At 44.1% G+C, this 20,369-nt stretch overlaps 1 protein-coding gene across 2 annotated transcripts; it reads right to left on the reverse strand.

The window, feature by feature from the left end:
- Window positions 1-768: 768 nt before the first annotated feature.
- On the reverse strand, window positions 769-20,367 carry LOC135391828 (TATA element modulatory factor-like). Of its 2 annotated transcripts, none has more exons than XM_064622320.1 (25): window positions 20,178-20,367; window positions 19,217-19,353; window positions 16,637-16,954; window positions 14,372-15,397; window positions 14,237-14,283; window positions 12,741-12,844; window positions 12,522-12,639; window positions 11,185-11,240; window positions 9,544-9,614; window positions 9,371-9,467; window positions 8,860-8,945; window positions 8,045-8,106; window positions 7,895-7,959; window positions 7,740-7,838; window positions 6,425-6,575; window positions 6,297-6,351; window positions 5,458-5,559; window positions 4,547-4,739; window positions 4,042-4,108; window positions 3,883-3,975; window positions 1,666-1,740; window positions 1,434-1,589; window positions 1,239-1,364; window positions 1,067-1,177; window positions 769-1,005 (listed from the first exon to the last, which is right to left on the reverse strand). In XM_064622320.1, exons 2-25 carry the CDS (start codon window positions 19,341-19,343, stop codon window positions 979-981), a joined length of 3,432 nt encoding a protein of 1,143 aa, XP_064478390.1. In that variant the 5' UTR covers window positions 19,344-19,353; window positions 20,178-20,367; the 3' UTR covers window positions 769-978. The 2 variants fall into 2 exon arrangements, with proteins under 2 accessions (XP_064478390.1, XP_064478389.1); XM_064622319.1 differs by having other exon boundaries at window positions 14,372-15,400.
- Window positions 20,368-20,369: the final 2 nt, after the last annotated feature.

The following is a 20,369-nucleotide window of genomic DNA, read 5'->3' on the forward strand; positions in this document are numbered from 1 at the left end:
CCTATAAACTCTGTAGATGGTGAAAGATCTTTCAGCAGGTATAAAATGATTGCAGGCGACAGACCGCATCAAAGGAGAACACAAGATATTCTCCATGTAATGCTGAGCCACAACAGTACTTCAGTATTTTTTTATTCCTACATTACTCGAGAAAAGAGTTTCCCATTCCAAGCGGCCGTCGACTCCTTGCCGCGGACAACCGCGGACTTTACGAGCCGGTGTGGAAAGTTTGCCGCAGCAGAAAACCAGGAATCTTAATTATACTGCTTAAACTGTTTTTCAAACACAGCTTTCAAAAACTGCCCAGCACCATACCGTACAGCAAAATGTACTGTACTGCCAAATGTCATTACATCACGTGCTTGTTATTAGTATTACGTACTAAGCTTCCATCACCTCAGTTCAAACACATCCCTTCCCACGTTGAAAGCTCGTTCGACTTAGTCACATTTTACGTTGTAACGTTTGCTTTGACAGCTTTTAATTTAAGTAACTTTATGTTAATAATTAATATAATTGATCAATTAAATTAATTAAACCCTGTATCGAAACGTTACAGGAAATGTCAGCATAAGTTCAGTGTAAAAAATAACTAGTTGCTTTCACAAGTTACTTGTAACCGAGTTACTTGGTTTCCTATCTCTCCAAATGCAATGGGCCACGGCACGAGATTTCTGGACAGGGTGGATAATTACGACGATGTCTCATATCGTGCACATCAGTTTGACATCAGCCTGCTCTAATCAACACATCAGAGAGAGCCTCAAAAACAACAACGAAGACTTTAATCATTCGTATATATCACTTCACTCTTATCCTTTCTATTCACATGTATTTACAGTTTTACAAGATATACAAATTAAAAACATACTCCCTTTGCACAAACAACGCATCCCTGTTTTCCTTCACAAAATCAACTGTCTTAAAATGGAAGGACTTCTTGCACGATGGAACTCTGATCTCACGGGGATTCAGAATCTACTGCTTCGCAATTAACTCATTTATCTGCAAGAGACAAAGATGTGTGGAGTCCATAGGTTTAAATATCAGCCTATATCATTTTTACCTGAGCTTTGTACATGGACTTGACGTCTTCCAGGTCCAGACGTAGTTCCTCGGCCTCTTCGACTTTCTCTCCGTACATCTGCAGTAGGGTGTTGTACCTCTGGTTCAACTCCTGCAGTCAAAGGCGAGACTCGTGTAAGCACACCCGCTGGTGAATCGCCTGCAGGACTCACATTATGCTGTTGACTTATGCCTCGCAGTTCCTGCACTTCTTTCTCCATTGTCTCCAGTTTCTCACTGAGTGACATCAACTCACGCGACAGCGAGCTGCGGCTCCGTTCCAGCTGGGTGATCTCGGCCTGCACGCGTAGAGCCGTGCGGTTAAGACTCGCCACATCCGCTAAAAATGTGCAGGCGGGGTTTTGTACCTGGAGGTGTCCCACTTCGCCTTCTTTCATCTTCAGCTGCGACTGCAGGGATTCCAGCAGTGTCGTGCCGCCTGCAGCACGCAGGCTCTCGTAAAGGGACGTGGTGCGCGACGGAGCCACGTTGTACGGCAGGGCGCTTCCGAGTTCCGTTCCCACCTACAGGCGTGCGAGTCGTGGGGGTTTTATATGGGAATATAAAAGCAAAAACTAAAGCAAAGGGTGTGCTACCCACATTGGCATTAAATGTGTCGCTGACCGAGCTGTACTGCGACGTGGTTGGAGACGGTAAGGGGGAGGCATCGTCACGCTGCAAGACACAAAAAGCCCATACATATTACGTGCCATATTCTAATTCAGTACAATGAAAAAATGGCTAGGAAGCAAGCGAGCTGGTGAAGATGATGCATAATGTAAAACCCCCGAGACTGGGGAACACGAAGGGACAGACACAACACGAAGTCCTGAGACTTCGTGTTGTCTCTATCCCTTCGTGTTCCCTAGTCTCGGGGGTTTTACATTCTGCATTGATTTAGTATATCACCGAACAGATGTGGGAGCACGGTCAAAACCCTATAGGAAGACGGCTTGACAGTGATCTGGCCCCGTACAGAAGATACCGCAGTAATACAGTAACCAACACAATACAAAATATCGAGCCAAAACGAAGATCAATACACAAGCAACACGTTAAATACACCACCTGTAAGCACGAGCAAGGTACACGATAGGTCTGACCGCATGATGATATAGTATGGTAACAATATAAGTAAGATTATCATTAAAGGGGCACAAAAATGCAAAAGCAAATTCACTTCAAATTGCATTACACACTATGTTAATTAAATACTCGCTATCATAATTCAAAACTTCGATTCCATTATAAAGCTACAATCAAGATTATGCCGGGCATTTTCTTGCTTCGACGCTAAGCAGAGAGCGTCGTTTCAGCTCGTGCATCGGTGTATGCTGCACGTACTACGCCATGCAGCTGCCCCGGTGGAAAAGTGTGCGTTTCGAAGCAGACCGGCATCGGTGTCCGAAGGAAGTGAAGATAAATGTTGTCAGTGGAACATACTGTTGTGGGCTACAATTCAATAAATCAGTATTGGAAAATACAGCAGTGCACATCATGCCACACATATACTGAACACTATGATCGGACCTATTCCAAATCCACACGCCCACTGTAGGCATGCGCACGCTTCTCCTGCTGTCTCATTGGACGCCGCCAATCTTTGCCTCCTGAGGATCCCAATCGTTGCCACCAAAGACAGTTCTGTTTTCATTGTGTTTTTCTAAGTGGCGGCGTTGTGTGAACTAATTTTGTTTGGACTTAATATTGGACTTAATATTAGACTTAATATTGGACGTAATATTGGACTTTAATATTGGACTAATTGTAACACAGACCTTCATTTGAGAGCAAGCAGGATGTTTTTTTGCCATATTAGTCCTCCTTAAAGGATGCCTATCGAAAATAGTGTCTGAGTGTTATTTACTCATGCGGTTATTATATTTAAATAAAAAATGTACCACCATATAGAGGGTGCATTAATTGTGAATGGGAAAAGTCACTCTATGCTGCAGTGGGAGTGCTGACACTGCTGGTAAAGTCAGGACATATGAAGTACTACGCGGGAAAAGCTACCAACGTTTTGGGTGCTCAAGTTTGGGGTGCACGAATTATGCGAGCAAATACAGTACGGTTGCCGGCTGATATTTCGGACTCCAAAAATTCGGACTATACAATTTTTCGGATAAAACTCTCGGCGCCGTCAAACGCCCCATAGAGCCAATGTATTTCTGCTTCCAATATTTCGGATCGTGTTTCGGACGGACTGTCCGGTTTTTCGTACTCATTTCACCCCTGAGCATACCTATTTTTTAGTACTTTTTGTCTTCCAAGAGCCAAAACAGACGCATTACAGTACGTTTTGGGGCTTGATGTTTAGGACCGCTTTACGAAAGAAGAGCGCTGACTTGGCTTATGCGTAGAAGCGCAACGTGTGCATTGCCTCTGTGGTGTCTCCAGTCTCCCTTGGACATGGACAACAATGCCCAATTCTGCCCAGAACTAACTGATGCAGACATCGTCAGACAGGGTCTCGAGCTGCTGCCGGAAGGTTCCGACGGCAGCGGCATCGACTAAACGGTTGCCGTTGTGTCCCTGTCAGCTGCGGAGATGCTTACGGCTGTTACTACGCTCGCGGAAGTGTATCGCAACGAGGCTACGCTAGCTGAAATTCTCCGCGATACGTGATCCTGTGTCCGCGTTGCAAAGTGAACTCGCGTTGATAGTCATTTCGAGTCACCGTGAGTGCAAATTCAATTCTTTTTAAACATTGCAGATTTAAGCCTTTCTGCGACTTCTTCAAGTCAGAAGAATCCGTCGGCGACTATTGCAATGCTGTGACGAGCAAAGGTAAAAAACAAATTTGAGAACACCAACCTTCTCTTGTAGTTGGTCCTGCAACAGAAGGTTCTTGTGTCGCTCACTTTCTAGTTCTTCTTGAAGTGCAATAACTTTGCAAGTGGCCTCCTCCTAAAGCACAACAATTCATCACCATTATTTTCTCTGTCGATGCAACTTCTACTGGCTCAGACTGACCTTTTCACTTCTCAAACTTTTCAGCGACTGCTCCAGCCTAGACTTGACCACTTCAAAGTTGTTCTCCCTAACCACCAAAGGTCAAAGCATCGAAGGAATCAAGCCGGGAAAATCCAGTGCTTATAGATAGAGCCTGAAGTTTTAACGTTTAACCCGTTTGTTCCCCGAATTTGCACCCCGAATCGAAGGTTGCCTCTTTAGGGTGAAACCCGATTTTTACCCGGCAAATTGCCCTCACTGAAAACGTCTGTAGGAAGGCACACTAGCTTGTTTGGCAGCAAACGTGGTTGCATCACCGTCTGAACCAAACGAGTACAAGTCTTTTGAGCAATAGAGCACAATTTCTTCGCAAATTGAAAGTTTTTCCACACGAATTCCCATGAATTTAGAGCACACATTGATTTCCCCGATTTTTACCCCCCAAATTGGGGGAAAGAAAACTTTCCCGAAAACTTCAGGCTCTACTTATAGAGCACAAGCGTTTGGAAGAGTATGCGATGTTTACCGTCTCTTAAAATCCTCCGCATCACGGAGGCGCTCCCGTAGGACATCGATGTCTGCGCTTAGACTGTGCTTGTCGTTCCGCAGGGTTGTATTCTGCGCTTCCAGACCAGTCAGCCTGGCCTGCAAGTCGCTGCATTTCTCCTGCAGTGCACGTTCACGTTCAGAGAGCAGGGTTGCCTGCGTCTGCGCTTCGGCTGAAAGGTGGTCCAAGCGATCACACAATTGCGGAACAAGATGTGAGAAAATAACATAATGTATTTACTCGCATATTGGATGCAATCGCGTATTGAACGCGCCCCAACCTGAGCGCCGAAATGCTGGTACTTTTTTGTTCCCTGCACATTAAACGCACCCCGACTTTAGTTGCACGGCCTGATCATCTTGCTAATAATAATTTATTATTAATAATTAAATTGATTATCAATCTCGCGGAGCACCAGCCAGTGTATCGCGCTCGTGTAGTCAACGAGGTGGAGCACCTGGTACCAGAGTGATGAACGACGAATGCGGCAGACAAAGAGGAGCATTTTGTCATAATCTTCATCAACATCCTCCTCTTCCAATTCATTGGCATCATCATTAGAGGAGTTTTCCGCCAAAAAGTAACTGGTTCAAGTGACGTGGAGTTGCAGGCCTCACACTATTTTTATTTTTTCTTAAAACCAACCAACCAACCAGCATTTCGTACCGCTTGACAGAACGGAAGACGATTGGACGTGGGAGAATCGTGACGTTCGATTCTGACGAGATCGCTGTGTGATATCTCGGAATAAAAGGGGAGTAAAGTGTACCTTAAGCATTGAGTTCCAATTTCCCCCAGCGTATCGAAGGAACCTACTCAATGGCGTCATGTTTTTGGGTAACAGACGTGCATCTTATATGCGAGTAAACACAGTATAGAAAAGCACGCACATAATCGGTCGGTCAGGCTCTTCTCGATCTTTTCCCAAGAAGCCGACTGGACGGAGAAGGTCGCCTGCAGGTTCTCTATCTGCCTGAGCAGTGGCCGAGTTGCTGGAGAAATAAGCCGAGCCACACAAGAAAAGGTTGAGCAACAAAATGAAAAAAAAAAAAAAAACGCAGAGAAATCTACAAGATCAATATCCAGTGAAAATTATGGTGCATTGCCTAGCGGCTCCCCTGGCCACAGGACATATTATTAGTCTTTCAATCACAAGTACATACAAGGTTACCAAAGATAAAATATGGTGTTTGTAATGAATATAAAATGAATAAAATGGCTATTTGGAAGACAAACTATGTACTAAAGGTTTACATAAAAGAGATTCCCTCAGAGCTTAAAAAGGAGAAAAATAACAAGTAGGGTATTGCCAATTTATACAGTAATTGGTGGTTTTTAATTTCTCGTAATTTACTGAAACAAATTTGGAAACTAAAAATTTCTGACACAATGTTTTAGCACTCCGTACATCTTTGCCAAAAGCTTTGACGTCTGCTGTGCCAGCGTGTGTACAATACTTTATCTCGGGTACCCATATATGCTTCAGTGAGCATGGATACAGAAACAAGCAACCTATAGCCACACACGCAGCCACTTGTAGCCACAAAGTATCCATGTTTTGAAATTGTCTGCGATGGTTCACGGAAGCAGACAACACTGTGACTTTATGTGTCACAAGGCAAAGGAGAGAGCAGCAATCCCTGAACAGGCCTTGTATTGCCTGTACGGTGTTGACACAGTCCATACAGTCCCGAACAGTTTCATTCAACACCAGAAAAGCGAAGCTTACCCGACGAAATGTGTTGACTTATTTCCTGGTTACGTGATTCAGCATCTTGCAATTGCTAGTGAGAAAGCTCACAATAATTTCAAGTATCACAGTACATCACAGTACATAAAAGGTTCAACCAGCCCCACCTGTTGAAGTTGCGTCACACTGGCACGCAACACGTCTTCCCTGTGTTCACCCCGCTGCTCTGCCATGGTGAGTGCCACTTGAAGCTCTTCTATTCGTTGCAGAAGGCTTGCGCGTTCAGTTAGTGCTGTTGCACGAGTCTCTTCCAAGGCTCTGCAGAAAACATTTCTCCTTGTACGTATCGACTTTTCAAAGTTGGAACGTGACGCGATACTCCACAAGCGGTCGCCTTCATCACAACATTTGCACGATTCAGTAATTATGCAGTTTCAGCTAACCATGGGACAACCGAGCTGATCCTATATAAAAAAACTGAGTTTGTCACACGTCCATTCCCGTATCGCCTATGTGCAAAGACTTTGAGTGCTGTTCACGCATCATGCTAGCCGTCACTTTTGAGACCACCTGCACTACCATTACTATGGCACTACTTCAACTTTGAGAAAGCAATTAACCATTCGTGGAATTTATGTTCACGATGGCGAACAAAGATGACACGTAAAACAACACCGCGGTTGCGTTGTGTGTGTCGTCTGTTCCACATTGCAACACGAATTCCATGGGTCATACTCAACTCACTCGCACCAGAGTTCTTTTTGAGTCATTTTTTTACTTCTCCTTTAACTGCTTCGCAAAATTGCAACATTGTGACTCCACAGGTTATATTAGTGACGAAAAATTAAAGAAAAAAAAGAAAGGCGGAAGGGAAGGTAGGCATGGGTGCATCAGGAAAGAAGATTGGGCCTCCTGTTTTGTACAGGTAAGTATGTTAATAGAAGTGTGGTTTACAATGTGTTGTCTGAGCTCTTTGCTGGATAGAATGAACGCTGTGCGAAAGAAGCAGAAAGGTGACAACACCCCGATAAAAAAGGAAAGAAAAGACGTTGGCCAGAGATTTTTTTGTCCCGCATACACTGGCATATCACGTAATGCTGTTCAACGTAGAGTCACTAAATAAGCTGCGCTTCAGAGTATCGACACTGAGGCAAAAGGGCGCCACGTTGTTTCCGTTTGACCTGCAGCGCCATCCATGGAGCGCTCTTCGAAGTGTTGTCTTCTTCCACTGCCGAACTTCATCTTAATCTATTTCTATTGCCTAAGTAGAGGTGGGGGCTGGAGGTCAACGGAAACAACGTGGTGGCTTGAACTAGCCCCTTTTGCCTCAGTGACGATACTCTGAAGCGTAGCTTATTTAGTGACTCTAGTTCAACGGGCATTCTTCACTAGCGCAAAAATTCCGCGCATTGCTAGCGGCTTCCACACAAAAGGTGTGCCCGACTGAGATACAAATATGCTGTGGCGTAACATCATCACTACCTGCGCAGTTCTTCTCCGGCGGCCATCTTAGCACTGAGGGTGGCTTCTTCGGCACGAGACTCACATTCAGAATTTGCCTGTCTCAGTACAGCTATCTCACTGCAAAGGTGAACCGAGTCAGAACCTCATGGTACAAATGGGATCTACCCCATTACCTGTAAGCGCTGTTCAGTTTCACCAAGGTTGTCTCCACATTTTCTGTTGCATCACTGAGGGACTCCTGGGGGGAACAAGAAAGAGACCTGTGGACTAGCTCTGCTGACAAATTCTCGTGAAAACTTTATATTCACGGACTTGTAGGGTACCTTCAGTGACTGGATGTCTCTGTCTTGCTTTTGATTGGTTGACGTCAACTGACGAATTGTATCTGAACGAGGTAAGAAAAATATTTGTTGAAGATTGCCCATAATGAGATATACTTCTCTAGCTATTACTTTCAAGTATTTCGCTGTAGTGTTTCTCAATCGGCAGTTCTCATGGGGCTAATAAGTATTGACTGATCGGAGTACATAATAGTAGTGATGTAAATGTACGTGAAAAAAGTGAAGTAGATTCTTTATCAGCCACTTAAATCAATGTGTGCGTTTGTCCCCAAGCCCAATCAAAAGTAAGCTGGAAGTGCATGTTGTTGCTGCTGCTGTCAGCCAAGTTTTCTTGCCGCATTATTTTAGTGTATCTACCTACGATACGGTCGTACATAAATACTTGACATCATATTGCGACCAGATTATTGCAAAACCAAAGTTATGGTAGAATCCTGTTATTGAGATCAAGCATCAACCCACAACGGTTCACCAGTCACTAATTGACGCATCTCTGTTGATCTTTTGGAAGCTTTTACCTTTTATCAGCCAAAAACTGTACTTAATACTGCTACTGTACCAATGTAACAGATTGTGAGCACACTGGAGAATAACACCAAGTTCTATTTTGGACCACTAGGCTTTTGTGTGCTCCCCGTTGAGTCTGAATAATCGATCAGCGACTGTAACTGAGTGTTTTACCTTGAGACGACTGTGATGGCTACTGATGGTAGTCTTCTGGTACTGACATTGGTATTGGTATGGTATTGACAATTCTATAATGGCTATAGAATTGTTCAACTGCGTGTGTCACTTACCAATGTGCTTCTTTTCCTGCTCATCTTTCGCACTCAGGGATTTTCTTAGTCGTTCCAATTCCTTGCTCTGATCTTCTAGCTTGTCCCTGGCAAATGTTAGATATTTTCGCAAGATATTTTCTGTCATACACTAATAAACAGATGTGTCACACAGTAACTACGTTAAAATACAAAGATTAACAAAAATGATAGGGACGAGATGGTCCCTTCAGCGACTTCATCGTAGGAAAAATATACTTGAAAAAATATACTTGAAAAATAACTATTTTCACATATCCCATAGTGACTTGGCCTTTAACCGTAGCACCTGTGGATTTCACTTGAATAGCTGACAAATTTGACATGAAATTTGTGCAAAACAAAACACACCACATGCAGCGGGTTGAGGGTGTGGGTAAGAATTCGCCTGCGCTCACCTATCTATATAGTTATAAAAGACTCCCCACCGCTCCGTGTCTAGCCTGGGGACTACATTTTTTACCGATTTTCTATCATCCAGCCCTATACTTACTTGTATGATTTTATTGTGCCTTCCATATCTTTTTCCTTAGAACGCAGTTTTTTGATAACCGTGGACTGTTGAAGTTGGTGCTTCGACAACTTCTCGCCTGGATATACACACGGCAAAAAGAACCTTTTAGGAGCCTTGGTTCTACTCAGAGAAGAATGCACAGGCTAACATACCTTCGGACATCAGTTCTTTTATCTGTTCATCTTTTTCTCTAATCACTTGCTCCATCTGGAGGGCGCTCACTCTGAAGAGAGATTAGTAGGAACAGCACTTCAGGTAAAAGATACACGCACCAGAAGCGCGCAAAAGTCCGAATAATCGAGCAGTCCGAAAAAACGAATTTCGCTTAAAAATAAACTTTACTAAGCCCTAGTAGGCTGGAAAAATTTGACGATGCTTTCCTAACGCGTTTCCAGCTCTGCCTGATAACATCAGCTTCTATTTCACGAAGTGACATTTTGTCAATGTACAATGTCAGAGGCACCACCGTCATCAGGTCCGCAAGGCGTCTTCACCTAACGCATGCGTGCATTAGGTGAAGCTCGCTATACAGCGCTGTCGCGCGACTCGCGGGCGGACAGCACGTGCTGGGCCGTTGGCCAAAAACGACGACGCAAAAGTGCTACGACAGACCTCTTCTACTCAGAGGAATGGCAAATGAACAGTCATCACTGCCCATTTTTTTGCCTCAATATTTGAGTTGGTTGATTTCCTTTGATACGAATTTCGGATGATATCAATATTTCCCGTCACCCCAAGAGAGAAATTCGCGGGTTGGGCAAACAGAGTCCGAAACATCGAGCGACGGAGCTGCACTGCGTCCGAAATTTTGGACGTTCTTATACGGGGTGTATGCTATAAAAGGTCAGTCACATTTTCGTGCAAAAAGTGATACCTCCTTGATGCTATACCTCTATCACGAAAAGACTTTCTCTGCCTGAAAGTGAATCATTTATGCTAGAGGAACCTACGAAACGATTGTGGTTACCTAGCATTGTGTAACAAAATAAATATGACCATGCAAACTTTCACCTCCATCCATCGGTATTGCGCATAGGAAACACATGAAGACGAAAGTTTCCGTGGCCGTGTTTACTTTATTACGCAGTGAATGGTAACCACAATTTTTTCGTAGGTTTCTCTGGCATAAGTGATTCACTGTATGGCAGCACAAGTCCGTCTCTCAAATAGATATAGTGTCACGCGCGAAAATGTCACTGACCTTTTATAGCATACACCCTGTACATTAACTCTATGGGACCTGCCGCCATTCCGCGGACGAGTCAGAATAATCGAGAATGTCCGAAAAATCGGTCGGCGACTGTACTTGTTTGCTGCATATCGCATGCTACCAATTGCTGCTTAACACCGATTATTTTTTTGTAATGTCAAGCAACATGCATAACACTGCCACACCAAGCCGTAGGGACTTGGTACAACACATGTTATCCCTCGTGAAATGTCACACATTACTGATAGGGGCACTTAGCTACGTCTCATGTGACATACGACACAATCACAATTAATGTTACGTGCAGTTCAAAATTGGTCCTCTGGATTGTTCAGAGACAGGCCGAACTGAAAAGTAAAACATGTCAGCACTCCCGAATGTCTTATTTTTAGAAATAATGTACGCCTTTTTTAATCTGGCACCAAACACAGATAATTGAGAAAAGCGCATATTTTTCTTGCGTGGATGTTGATGACAGCGGTGAAGACGTTGCATTATCAAGGAAAGTGCATCACTGGGGTGTCAACATATCAGATGGTAATTTGGTCATCAAATTTTGTGGTAAGCAGATAAGGTTCCTTACTTTGTAGCCGATTCCTGCTGTACTGCATCTAGCTTCGCTTTCAGAATGTCTCGTTCCTGAGGGAAATGGAAACAAACACTAAGCAACAAAAGAATACGGACCGGGCAATAGAATAGCAATCACTCTTAATATCATAAACTAGAATATCACATCACAGTAAAAAAAAACTAACTATAGAATCTCGACGATACGATCACAGATTATACAAATTTTGGAATGATACGAATTATTTTCCAGTCTATGCCTATTCTTCCCATGTATTATTACAATTCTCATGATACGAACACATTATCTTGCTTTTACAGATGATACAAACAAGCCGAGGAGGCAAAAGGGGTCGTTCACCCGTGATGCCAGAGCACGCCAGTCATGCTGCTCCTCCTTTTGAGGGAGGGAGATCCTCACGATCCTCACCACGAACTCCCTTACATCATGTTGCACAATGCTAGCAATTACTCTTCCTTCGGTGGTGGTGGTGGTGAAGATAAGATAAGATATTATTATTATTATTATTAATAATAATAATTTATTCACCACCCTTGTGGATGGGAGTTGGGACAAACAAGCCCAGAGGACAGAGGTCCCAACCCCCCGGCAGCATCATAAACACATCAATAATAAACATACAAGTATATGTACAAGTCATACAGTGCAATCCAAAAAGAACAGTCCACAACAAATATGCTGGAGTTAGAGACCAGTCAAGGTGCAGTCCATACAAGCAAAATACATATTACAAGTACATATCATATATTATAAGTACATATTACAAATAAACATATTTTCAAGCATGTGTACAGGTCATATGGTACAAACCAGAAACGGATTACAAACGAAAGGGATTACACGACAGGGAACCTTATCACCTTATCTCTGTTTTGACCTTTTTCACCACCCTTGCAACAATAAACTGTGAAGCCGTGGGACGTCCCACTGGAAAACAGCGACCACTGGGAAACATGTGCAGGCAACATGTCGGGACAACTTCTGGCAACATTACATGTCACCATTCTGCAAGTCAGCTTCACCTAACGCCTGCGTGCTTTAGGAGGCTTTAGGAGAAGCTTACATTACAGGTGTCGCAGGTGGAAAGCATGTGCTGGGCCTTTTGAGTCATCTCACAAATTTCGGCAGCATTGGCCAAAAACGAAGACAGAAAAGCGTTACGATCGACCTCTTTCACTAACAGTAATAGAAAATGAACAGTCACTGTCTATTTTCTTGCCTCAATTTTTATGATGGTTACACATTTCGGGTGATACAAATTTTTTCCGCTACCCCGCGAGATTTGTATCATCGAGATTCTACTGCAGCAACGGATTGCAACATGCACTCACCCTTGCCGTATCGGTTAGCCTAGTTTCCAGCTTGGCAAGCCGTTGTGAGAACTCCTGGGTCAGACTTGAAGTGTCCTGAGTCTCGCGAGCTCTCATCTCATCCAGTTTCCGTAGTGAACTGTGGAACAGAGATGCACGTTGTTCACAATCGCAAACTGACTTCCGATGAACCTGCTACCGTTTCTTGTACACTGACTCAGAGAAGGATGTTCTACTTGCTTTTGCAGAGCCGCATTCGTTTCATTCAGCTGCACGACCTCCTTGCTGAGAAGAAAGACTTTTCGTTCGCGGGCGTCAAGAACTTCTTGAAGCTCCGTCACACGCTACAAAGGAGTGGATAAACGTTTTTTTTTTATTGGACATCACGCGAATAGTGGACGAAGCAAATTAATGCAGATGGTACACTCCGAATGGTGTAAGTTCCGGGAATTCCTAGCGTAGTGAGACGATTCGACACAGGGCAGGCTGTGAATGGAGCTGTGTTCTTCATCCATGCCTCATAGGTTGAACTCCATGTGTACCAGGGTTCAACATATTACTAGTCGTAGCTTTTTACAATGACAGCAACATAGTATACTGATACCGTATTTACTCACGTGTAAGACACAAATTTTCTACGCGAAAACATCGCGCCACTGAGGGGTACGTGCATTCAATACGTGGGGGAAAATTAGAATCAAACACTTAAGGTACACTTAACTCCCGTTTTATTCCGAGATATCTGCAGCGATTTTTCCGGAATCGAACGTCGCAATTCTGCCCCATCGTCACGATGTGTTCCGAAATATCCGCAGCAATCGCTCCGGAACTGAACATCGCGATTCTCTCTCGCGTAGCCATTGTCCTTCATCGTCGCGATTCTCTCTGATCAAATCGTCTTGTGTTGTATCAAGCGTGAACGAAATATACTCCTCGGTGTCCGTTGTATTCGGCGTTGTCATTCTGGCGCCAGGCACTCCCTTCCACTGCCAGGCACGAGCTCTGGCTGGCGCTGCACGAGACGACGCGGCCGTGACAAAGTCGGGGTGCGTTTAATGTGCGGGGGAACGTGCGCAGGGGGGGTCATTACACTAGCAAATACGGTAGTAAGAGGGATAATGATGGAAACAAGTCCTGTACCCATTGTACCAATGTGCGTCTTGCAGTCAAATTTCCATCGAGTTGAGCCTGTAAAACCCTTTAATTTCGTGACCCCAATTTTTTGCAACAAGGAAACGTATTTGTGGCCACTAACTTTCCCAAAATCTGGATGATTAATTCTTGGCTTACTTTGCGATACGCACGAATTTGTCCTCACTGCACATGATAAAAGTGGCATTGCAGGTGCTTGTACTGCAAAATCACTTCAAATGTTTACTGGTAACCCTTACAACCAACTGTAAAACTGAAGTTTGCGATTGCAGCCTCGTTTCCGAGGCCTTCAATTGTTTCTCGAAATTTTAATGTGCCCCTAAAATTTGCGAAATTTCTAAAATTAGGGGCTTGCAAACATTAAGGGTTTTACAGTATTATTCTTAAATTGGAAGACAAAAGGTAAAAGCTACAGCCACAGAAAAGAAATTCTTGAGCACTACTGACACATCATGTACATATTCAAAGAAACCTCAGTGTAGCAGTCTCGGGGTGAATACTGTATGGGTCAGTATTGCAATAACTATTCAAAATCGGTCACACAATCCTACTTGTCACACTTCTAGAGCAGGAAACAAACTTACCCCACGAAGTTTCTCCACCTCAGAAAGCTCAATACCGCAGTGAGTGGCTGGGGAAATTACAAGGACGCGCATTAGTGATGTAAACAACAAACGGTGACAAGAGATGACAGGTGGAGTAACAACAAGTAAGGCTACCTTCAGAACACGTCAGCTTGTCGCCAGACCCACCACTCAGCGCTGGACTGGTGGCACGTTTCTCCTCGTGCCGAGTGGAAGTCCAAAGCTGAGCGGAAGAGGATATCGCACTGAAACGGTCGCTGTTCGAGTCACCATTGGGTGTAGAGATGATTTCGATGTCCGAAGACGTCCCAGTCTCAGCTTCGTCGTAAGATGGACTGTGTGATTTGTGCGACTCTTCCGTCTCATCCGGAGAAATCCTCACAAACGAAGCAGACGACGTGGTCTCCGCAGAATGGACACTTCCTATAGAACGAGCGTCACAGTCTTCCTTAGGCGGACTTTCGCTCGATGACTTCCGCACGTGCCCAGGTTCCGCGTCCTTCGACGGTTCCAAGTTCTCCGGGATGTCCTTGGCGTCCCCCGTGCTTGGTGGTTCATCGGCTTTGCTATCTACGAGGAATTCTTGCGGGGCCTTCTCTTCATCAATCGCTTCGCATGATGCCTGCGAAGATGCAGGTGACGCACCTTCTGCTGGTACAGCTTCACGTACGGGCCTGGCACCGATGCTGAATTCACCATCCGCCGTGCCTACTTCCGTGCCCAGGTCTGATCCGCAGTTCGCGGGCACTTCGGCTATGTCCCATCTTGGCGTAGCTGCCAGAGTTTCGAGTTCTGTACAATCTACGGTAGAGCTGTCGCCTTCTCTAGGTGTTGGCTTCTCGACGGAAACCTTCTTCGAGGGGAATTCTCGCGCCGAGTTGGAATGTTCCGGTGCTCGGACTATCACGACGTCTTGGCCCGACTCGCAGCTTGGAGTCTTCCAACCTGGTGGACTAGAATCTTTCTCTGCTCGATCGGGCGTAGCGCTCCCGGACACCAATGCGTCGTCAGGTGAGCTGCTGGCACCCAAAAGCGTCTCTGTCGATCCATCCGACTCTACCGATTGGTCGAGAGAAGGGTAAATTGGCAGGTCGACCACCAATGGGGTGTCGTCGTCAGACTTCTCGGTGGCAGGTGCTGAAGATGCGTCAGAAGACGGGGCTGCTTCGAGAGGAAATGAAGAACCGGAGGAAATAAGGTAAAAAGCCGGTCAGTTTGGTGACTCATATAAAAGTGGTAAAAACCCCAGTGCAGGGGAAACATAAAGGACAGGACAAACACAGCACTGTGCAGGACTTCTGAGCTCTAAGAAAATTAAAGCATTTTACGGTGATCCACAGATGCAATGCAATGCTTCTAAGCGTGATAGCGCAATATTTTGCGCGGGTCTAGAATTAGTGATCTATTTACTGACCAATCCACTTCAGCCAGGGACATGTACAGGGTGTCCCAGAAAACGTGTCATTAAATTATAATAAAAAAACTACGTCACCTAGAATCACGCGGTCAACGGCATTTGTTCTTACTATGCTTTTGCCACCTCCTAATGTGAATGTCCAACTTAATCTAACTTCAGTTTTACTGGGCCAGTTTTTACGAACCCAACTCAGAAATTTGCCAAGTAAAGGGCACTTCTTTACCCCACCAATTTGATGCACATGCCAAATTTATTCAAGTTCACGATAACTGACACAGATATGGAGAACATCAGAAAAAACAGCCGAGTATCATGCGATTCGCAGCACAAACAGCCTAGCACTCGACCACTTTTCAATTAATTAGTCAAGTTAATTAATTAATTATTTAAGTTAATTAGTTTGTTAAGTTAATTAATTTAGCTAGTTTAATCAATTGCGCACTCTTGTCTTGAGTCGGACAAAAGGAGGTTGCTAAACCCAGCCCACACAGGGATAGCAGAAAAAGATAAGACAGGCATGGCTTATCACATCCAGCTTCAGCTGGGATCATACCTTCCCTCTCCTCCTTTCAAGAGCTTTCACTTTTTCTACTATCCTTCTATGGGCTGGGTATAGCGACCACCTTTTGTCGGACTGAGAAGGGGGGTGCACAAACAGTGGCTCAGCGCTCGGCTGCTTGCACTCCAAGACACATGATGTTCTGCTATTTTTTCTGATGGGATAGCTCCTCAATAGGCATGTGTCAATTATGAACTCGAGTGAATTCAGCATGCTCTTCTCACTGGTGGGGTAAGAAAGAGGCCTTTCCTTTTCAAATTTCAGAGTTCAGTTCATAAAAACTGATATAATAAAACTTAAATTATATGTCATTCACATCAGGAGGTGGCAAAAACCGAGTAAGAACAAATGCCGTTGACCGCGTGATTCTAAACTTAGGCACAAATAAGCAAATCAGACAGAGAAAGACCCAGAATCGTCTCACCAGTATCATCTCCGTAGCTTTTCAGCGGCTGAGAGATCACAGGTGTGTCTTTATCTTCAGCAGAAATTGCAGGCAGTATAGGAGAAGACACAGATTTTGGAGCAATTGTAGTTGGAACTTCAGCAGCGGGTGTTGTGCTGGAAACACTGGGTGTATCGTCCAAAAACGACCCCCATCCTGAAGTCCAGGTGGAAAGGGATGAACTGCTAGACTTTGATTCTGCAGGCTTTAAAGGAACTTCCGTCTGCTTCTCGGCACCAGACTTCTTGGGAGAGCTGCCGTCGGCTAATCCGAACGACAGGAAAAAAGCATCTGTGTCTAAGAGAGAGAGAGTCATCATTAAGCGTTCTGAGGAAAAGCAAGGTGAAGTTAACTCATAGCTTCAGTCAGAGAGCCCTCTTTTGTATTTCAGTCTTTATCACATACTCATGAGTGCTCACAACAGCCTGTGCCAGTGTAGCACAGTTCAGTTATGCCACAAGTGTATTTAGTTCCCACATTATGTGCACATCAATGAAGAATTACAGTTTTAAATGAAGGGATGTGGAAATAATGCTGCACTCAGGATTAATTACTAATACTTTTTAATTTTAAATTTATTTTAAATATATTTTTTATATATACATATTTATTAATTATTATTATTATTATTATTATATTAATTTATATATTTAAATTGTAAATTTATTAAATTAATTTTTTTAAAATACAGAAGCAAGCAACTGATATTCCAGTTTCGAATTGGAATCAAAGCCACGTCTCTGCCAATCCAAATATATTAGAATAGCTCCAAGTGGCACTCGCAAGCCCAAAAATGCCAGAAGAGAGGGTATCAAACAAAGTGAGTGCTACTATGTCCATACAGGGCGTCCCAGAAAACGTGTCACTGAATTATAATAAAAAACTACACCACCTAGAATCATGCGGTCAACGGCATTTGTTCTTACTAGGTCTTTGCCACCTCCTGATGTAAATGTCGTGTAACGCAAGTTTAATTACGTAAATTTTTGCGAACTGAAGTCGGAAATTTGCCAAGTAAAGGTCACTTTTTACCCCACCAATGTGAAGGGCGTGTCTAATTTACTCAAATTAATGATAACTGACAGGGATATTCAGTGGCTACCCCATCAGAAAAAATAGCCGAACATCATGCTTTACGGAGCTAGCGCGCTACAGATTTTTCAGCGCAATCCTTGACACTCCAACGAAAGGAGGTTGGAAACCCAGCCCACACTTGCATTGCAGAGAGAGATAACACAGGTATGGCATATCGTGTCCCACTTTCGCTGGGATCGCACTTTCCATCTCCCGATTTCAGGAACTGCCACTTTTTCCACTATCACTCTGTGTGCTGGGTTCGGAACCTTCTTTCGTCGAACTGAGAGCGATTGCGCTCAAAAAGTCGTCGCGCGTTATGGTTTGGTGCTACGAAAAGCATGATGTTTGGCTATTTTTTCCGATGGGATAGCTCGTGAATATCTCTCTGAATGAATGAGTGAATATCTCTCACGCTCTTCATATTGGTGGGGTAAAAAAAGTCACCTTAACTTGGCAAATTTCTGAGTTCAGTTCGCAAATATTTACATAAATAAACTTACGATACATGACGTTCGCATCAGGAGTTGGCAAAAACCTAGTAAGAACAAATGCCGTTGACCGCATGATTCTAGGTGGCATAGTTTTTTTTATTATAATTCAATGACACGTTTTCTGGGACACCCTGTATGTATATATCATGCATGTATATAGACTGTACACTGACATGTTTTTAGTTCGATGCGGTTCCTCACAATTATTCCCCCATGGATCAGTTTCGAACCAATTCGGGCGAAAGCCAATTTATCCCCGAATTCCAATTCCGTATCAATCATCAACTCCACGCTTCTATTACGACCTCACAAACTCTGTCATGTATCAGTAGATGGGTAGAAATCCAGCGAACCGGTAGAATGTAGGAAGGAGTTGCCTCAGGACAGAAGCCGCCGATATTTCGAACAGAGACTGTTCTTCTTCAGAAGGAGAAGAACAGTCTCTGTTCGAAATATCGGCGGCTTCTGTCCTGAGGCAACTCCTTCCTCTGTCATGTATCAGGTTTCTAAGAAAGAGACACTTGTCTTCCACGGAATATTTCTACGTGTCATCACTACATATTTTTGGGGGGACTTGAAGAGGTCACTGACCAAATGGATAGCTAAAAAGATTACAAAAAATTGTGGTCCCCTAGCTTATCTCTGTTGAGAGAGCAAGAGAGAATTATTAGCGCTCAGTTTTCACCCACCCCCAAAAGAGGTAAATTCATTTAACCCGAAAAAGTCGGACCCTGTGAATGTGTTCGGGTTGGTTACAAAAACTCTTCGCTTAATATTTGCTTCAGGTATGTAACTATTCAGTTCGTATTCGATTTAGTTTTAAATATTTCTATTCGCACAGTCCAACAAGGTAAAACAGGGTAATGCGAAGTATCTGTGTGCAAATGAGCTATAATATGCTGAACAAACACAGTCTAAAAAAGTGGCTCGTGCAGCCTAGGACGTCGAAGCTCGTTTCTAATTTTCCCAAAACCAGTGGCACAAGGCTAACCTGCTGGCAGTGCGAAGCTTGGGCCAGGATCGCCTTGGATGTCGAGCGCTTGGTCAATGCGCTTCTGCGCTGATGAGAGCGCAGACTTCGCAAGGTTTGCAAAGCCTGCTGTGTCAAACCAGCTCATTGGAACGATCCTGCGCAGAAACCAAGATACAAACCGATGGCACATCGTAACACATATTGCAGCTTCCAAAGTGCTCAGGCCCCATCGTTTCACTAGGGTGTGCGAGCAGCTGCATGCGAGTACTGCTGTTGCAAAAACTCTTACGAATCTAGAAGGTTATTGGACAGTGTTGTAGTCTGACCTTTTGCGGTCTACCGGTACTCACAGGCAGCTGGTCCCAACGAAAAGTTTGGGCGACAGTACTGCATTGAAGTGGTCAAGAGTAAAGCTTAGAAAGCTAGATTGCAGGAAATCAAACGTGTAGGACAGGAGCGCAATATTTCGTGTTTCTAGGTTCTATATCAAGACGTTAAGCGGCATTGAGGCTTACAAATCGCGTTACGAAGGCCAATGCAATGCGACAGAACACCCGCTCAAACGTGCACTTCACTGGCTGTCAAAATGTTGCAGACGATGCATAAGGCGCGTGAATATCCGAGTCATAATCCAAGTCACCAATTCGCTCAGGCGTGTGACTAATTTGGAGAAGAAAAAAAAACGAAGAGAACACTTCTGAATGCAGAAAGGAAGAATTTTGCGAAATTAGTATGTCACGTCCTTGCGATGCCGAGGGGAGGGAACCTGTGTTTACGTTTCGTGAAACAGCACAGCGACTGTGCCAATGATTGTGGATAGACGATAAAGCATTGCCCACGAAACGCGTAAGAGTCACAATATTAAGGAAAACTGCTCGCCTCTAATCCAGTGTGGGTGACATTATAAAACTACTACAGATCGCAGATTTAGAGGTTCACTGCCAAGCAGCGTACCACGGCTTTAAAATCAAAAGCTTACTTGGGAGTTCAGAAGGTCATAGCGTTGCTGCGTCCATCTCATCTGAACGTCTTTGGTGAAGATAAATGCCCGGTCTAGTACAAATCTATGATGTTTGCAGCTACATTTCGACAGTATTTGGCCACGAAGGCATCGTGAAATTAACAAATCCAGACGGCACACTGTTCCAGTGAGGAATTCTGGGAAGCACAA

The sequence above is a fragment of the Ornithodoros turicata genome, chromosome 4 (genome assembly GCF_037126465.1).
Source record: "Ornithodoros turicata isolate Travis chromosome 4, ASM3712646v1, whole genome shotgun sequence".
NCBI lineage: Eukaryota > Metazoa > Arthropoda > Arachnida > Ixodida > Argasidae > Ornithodoros > Ornithodoros turicata.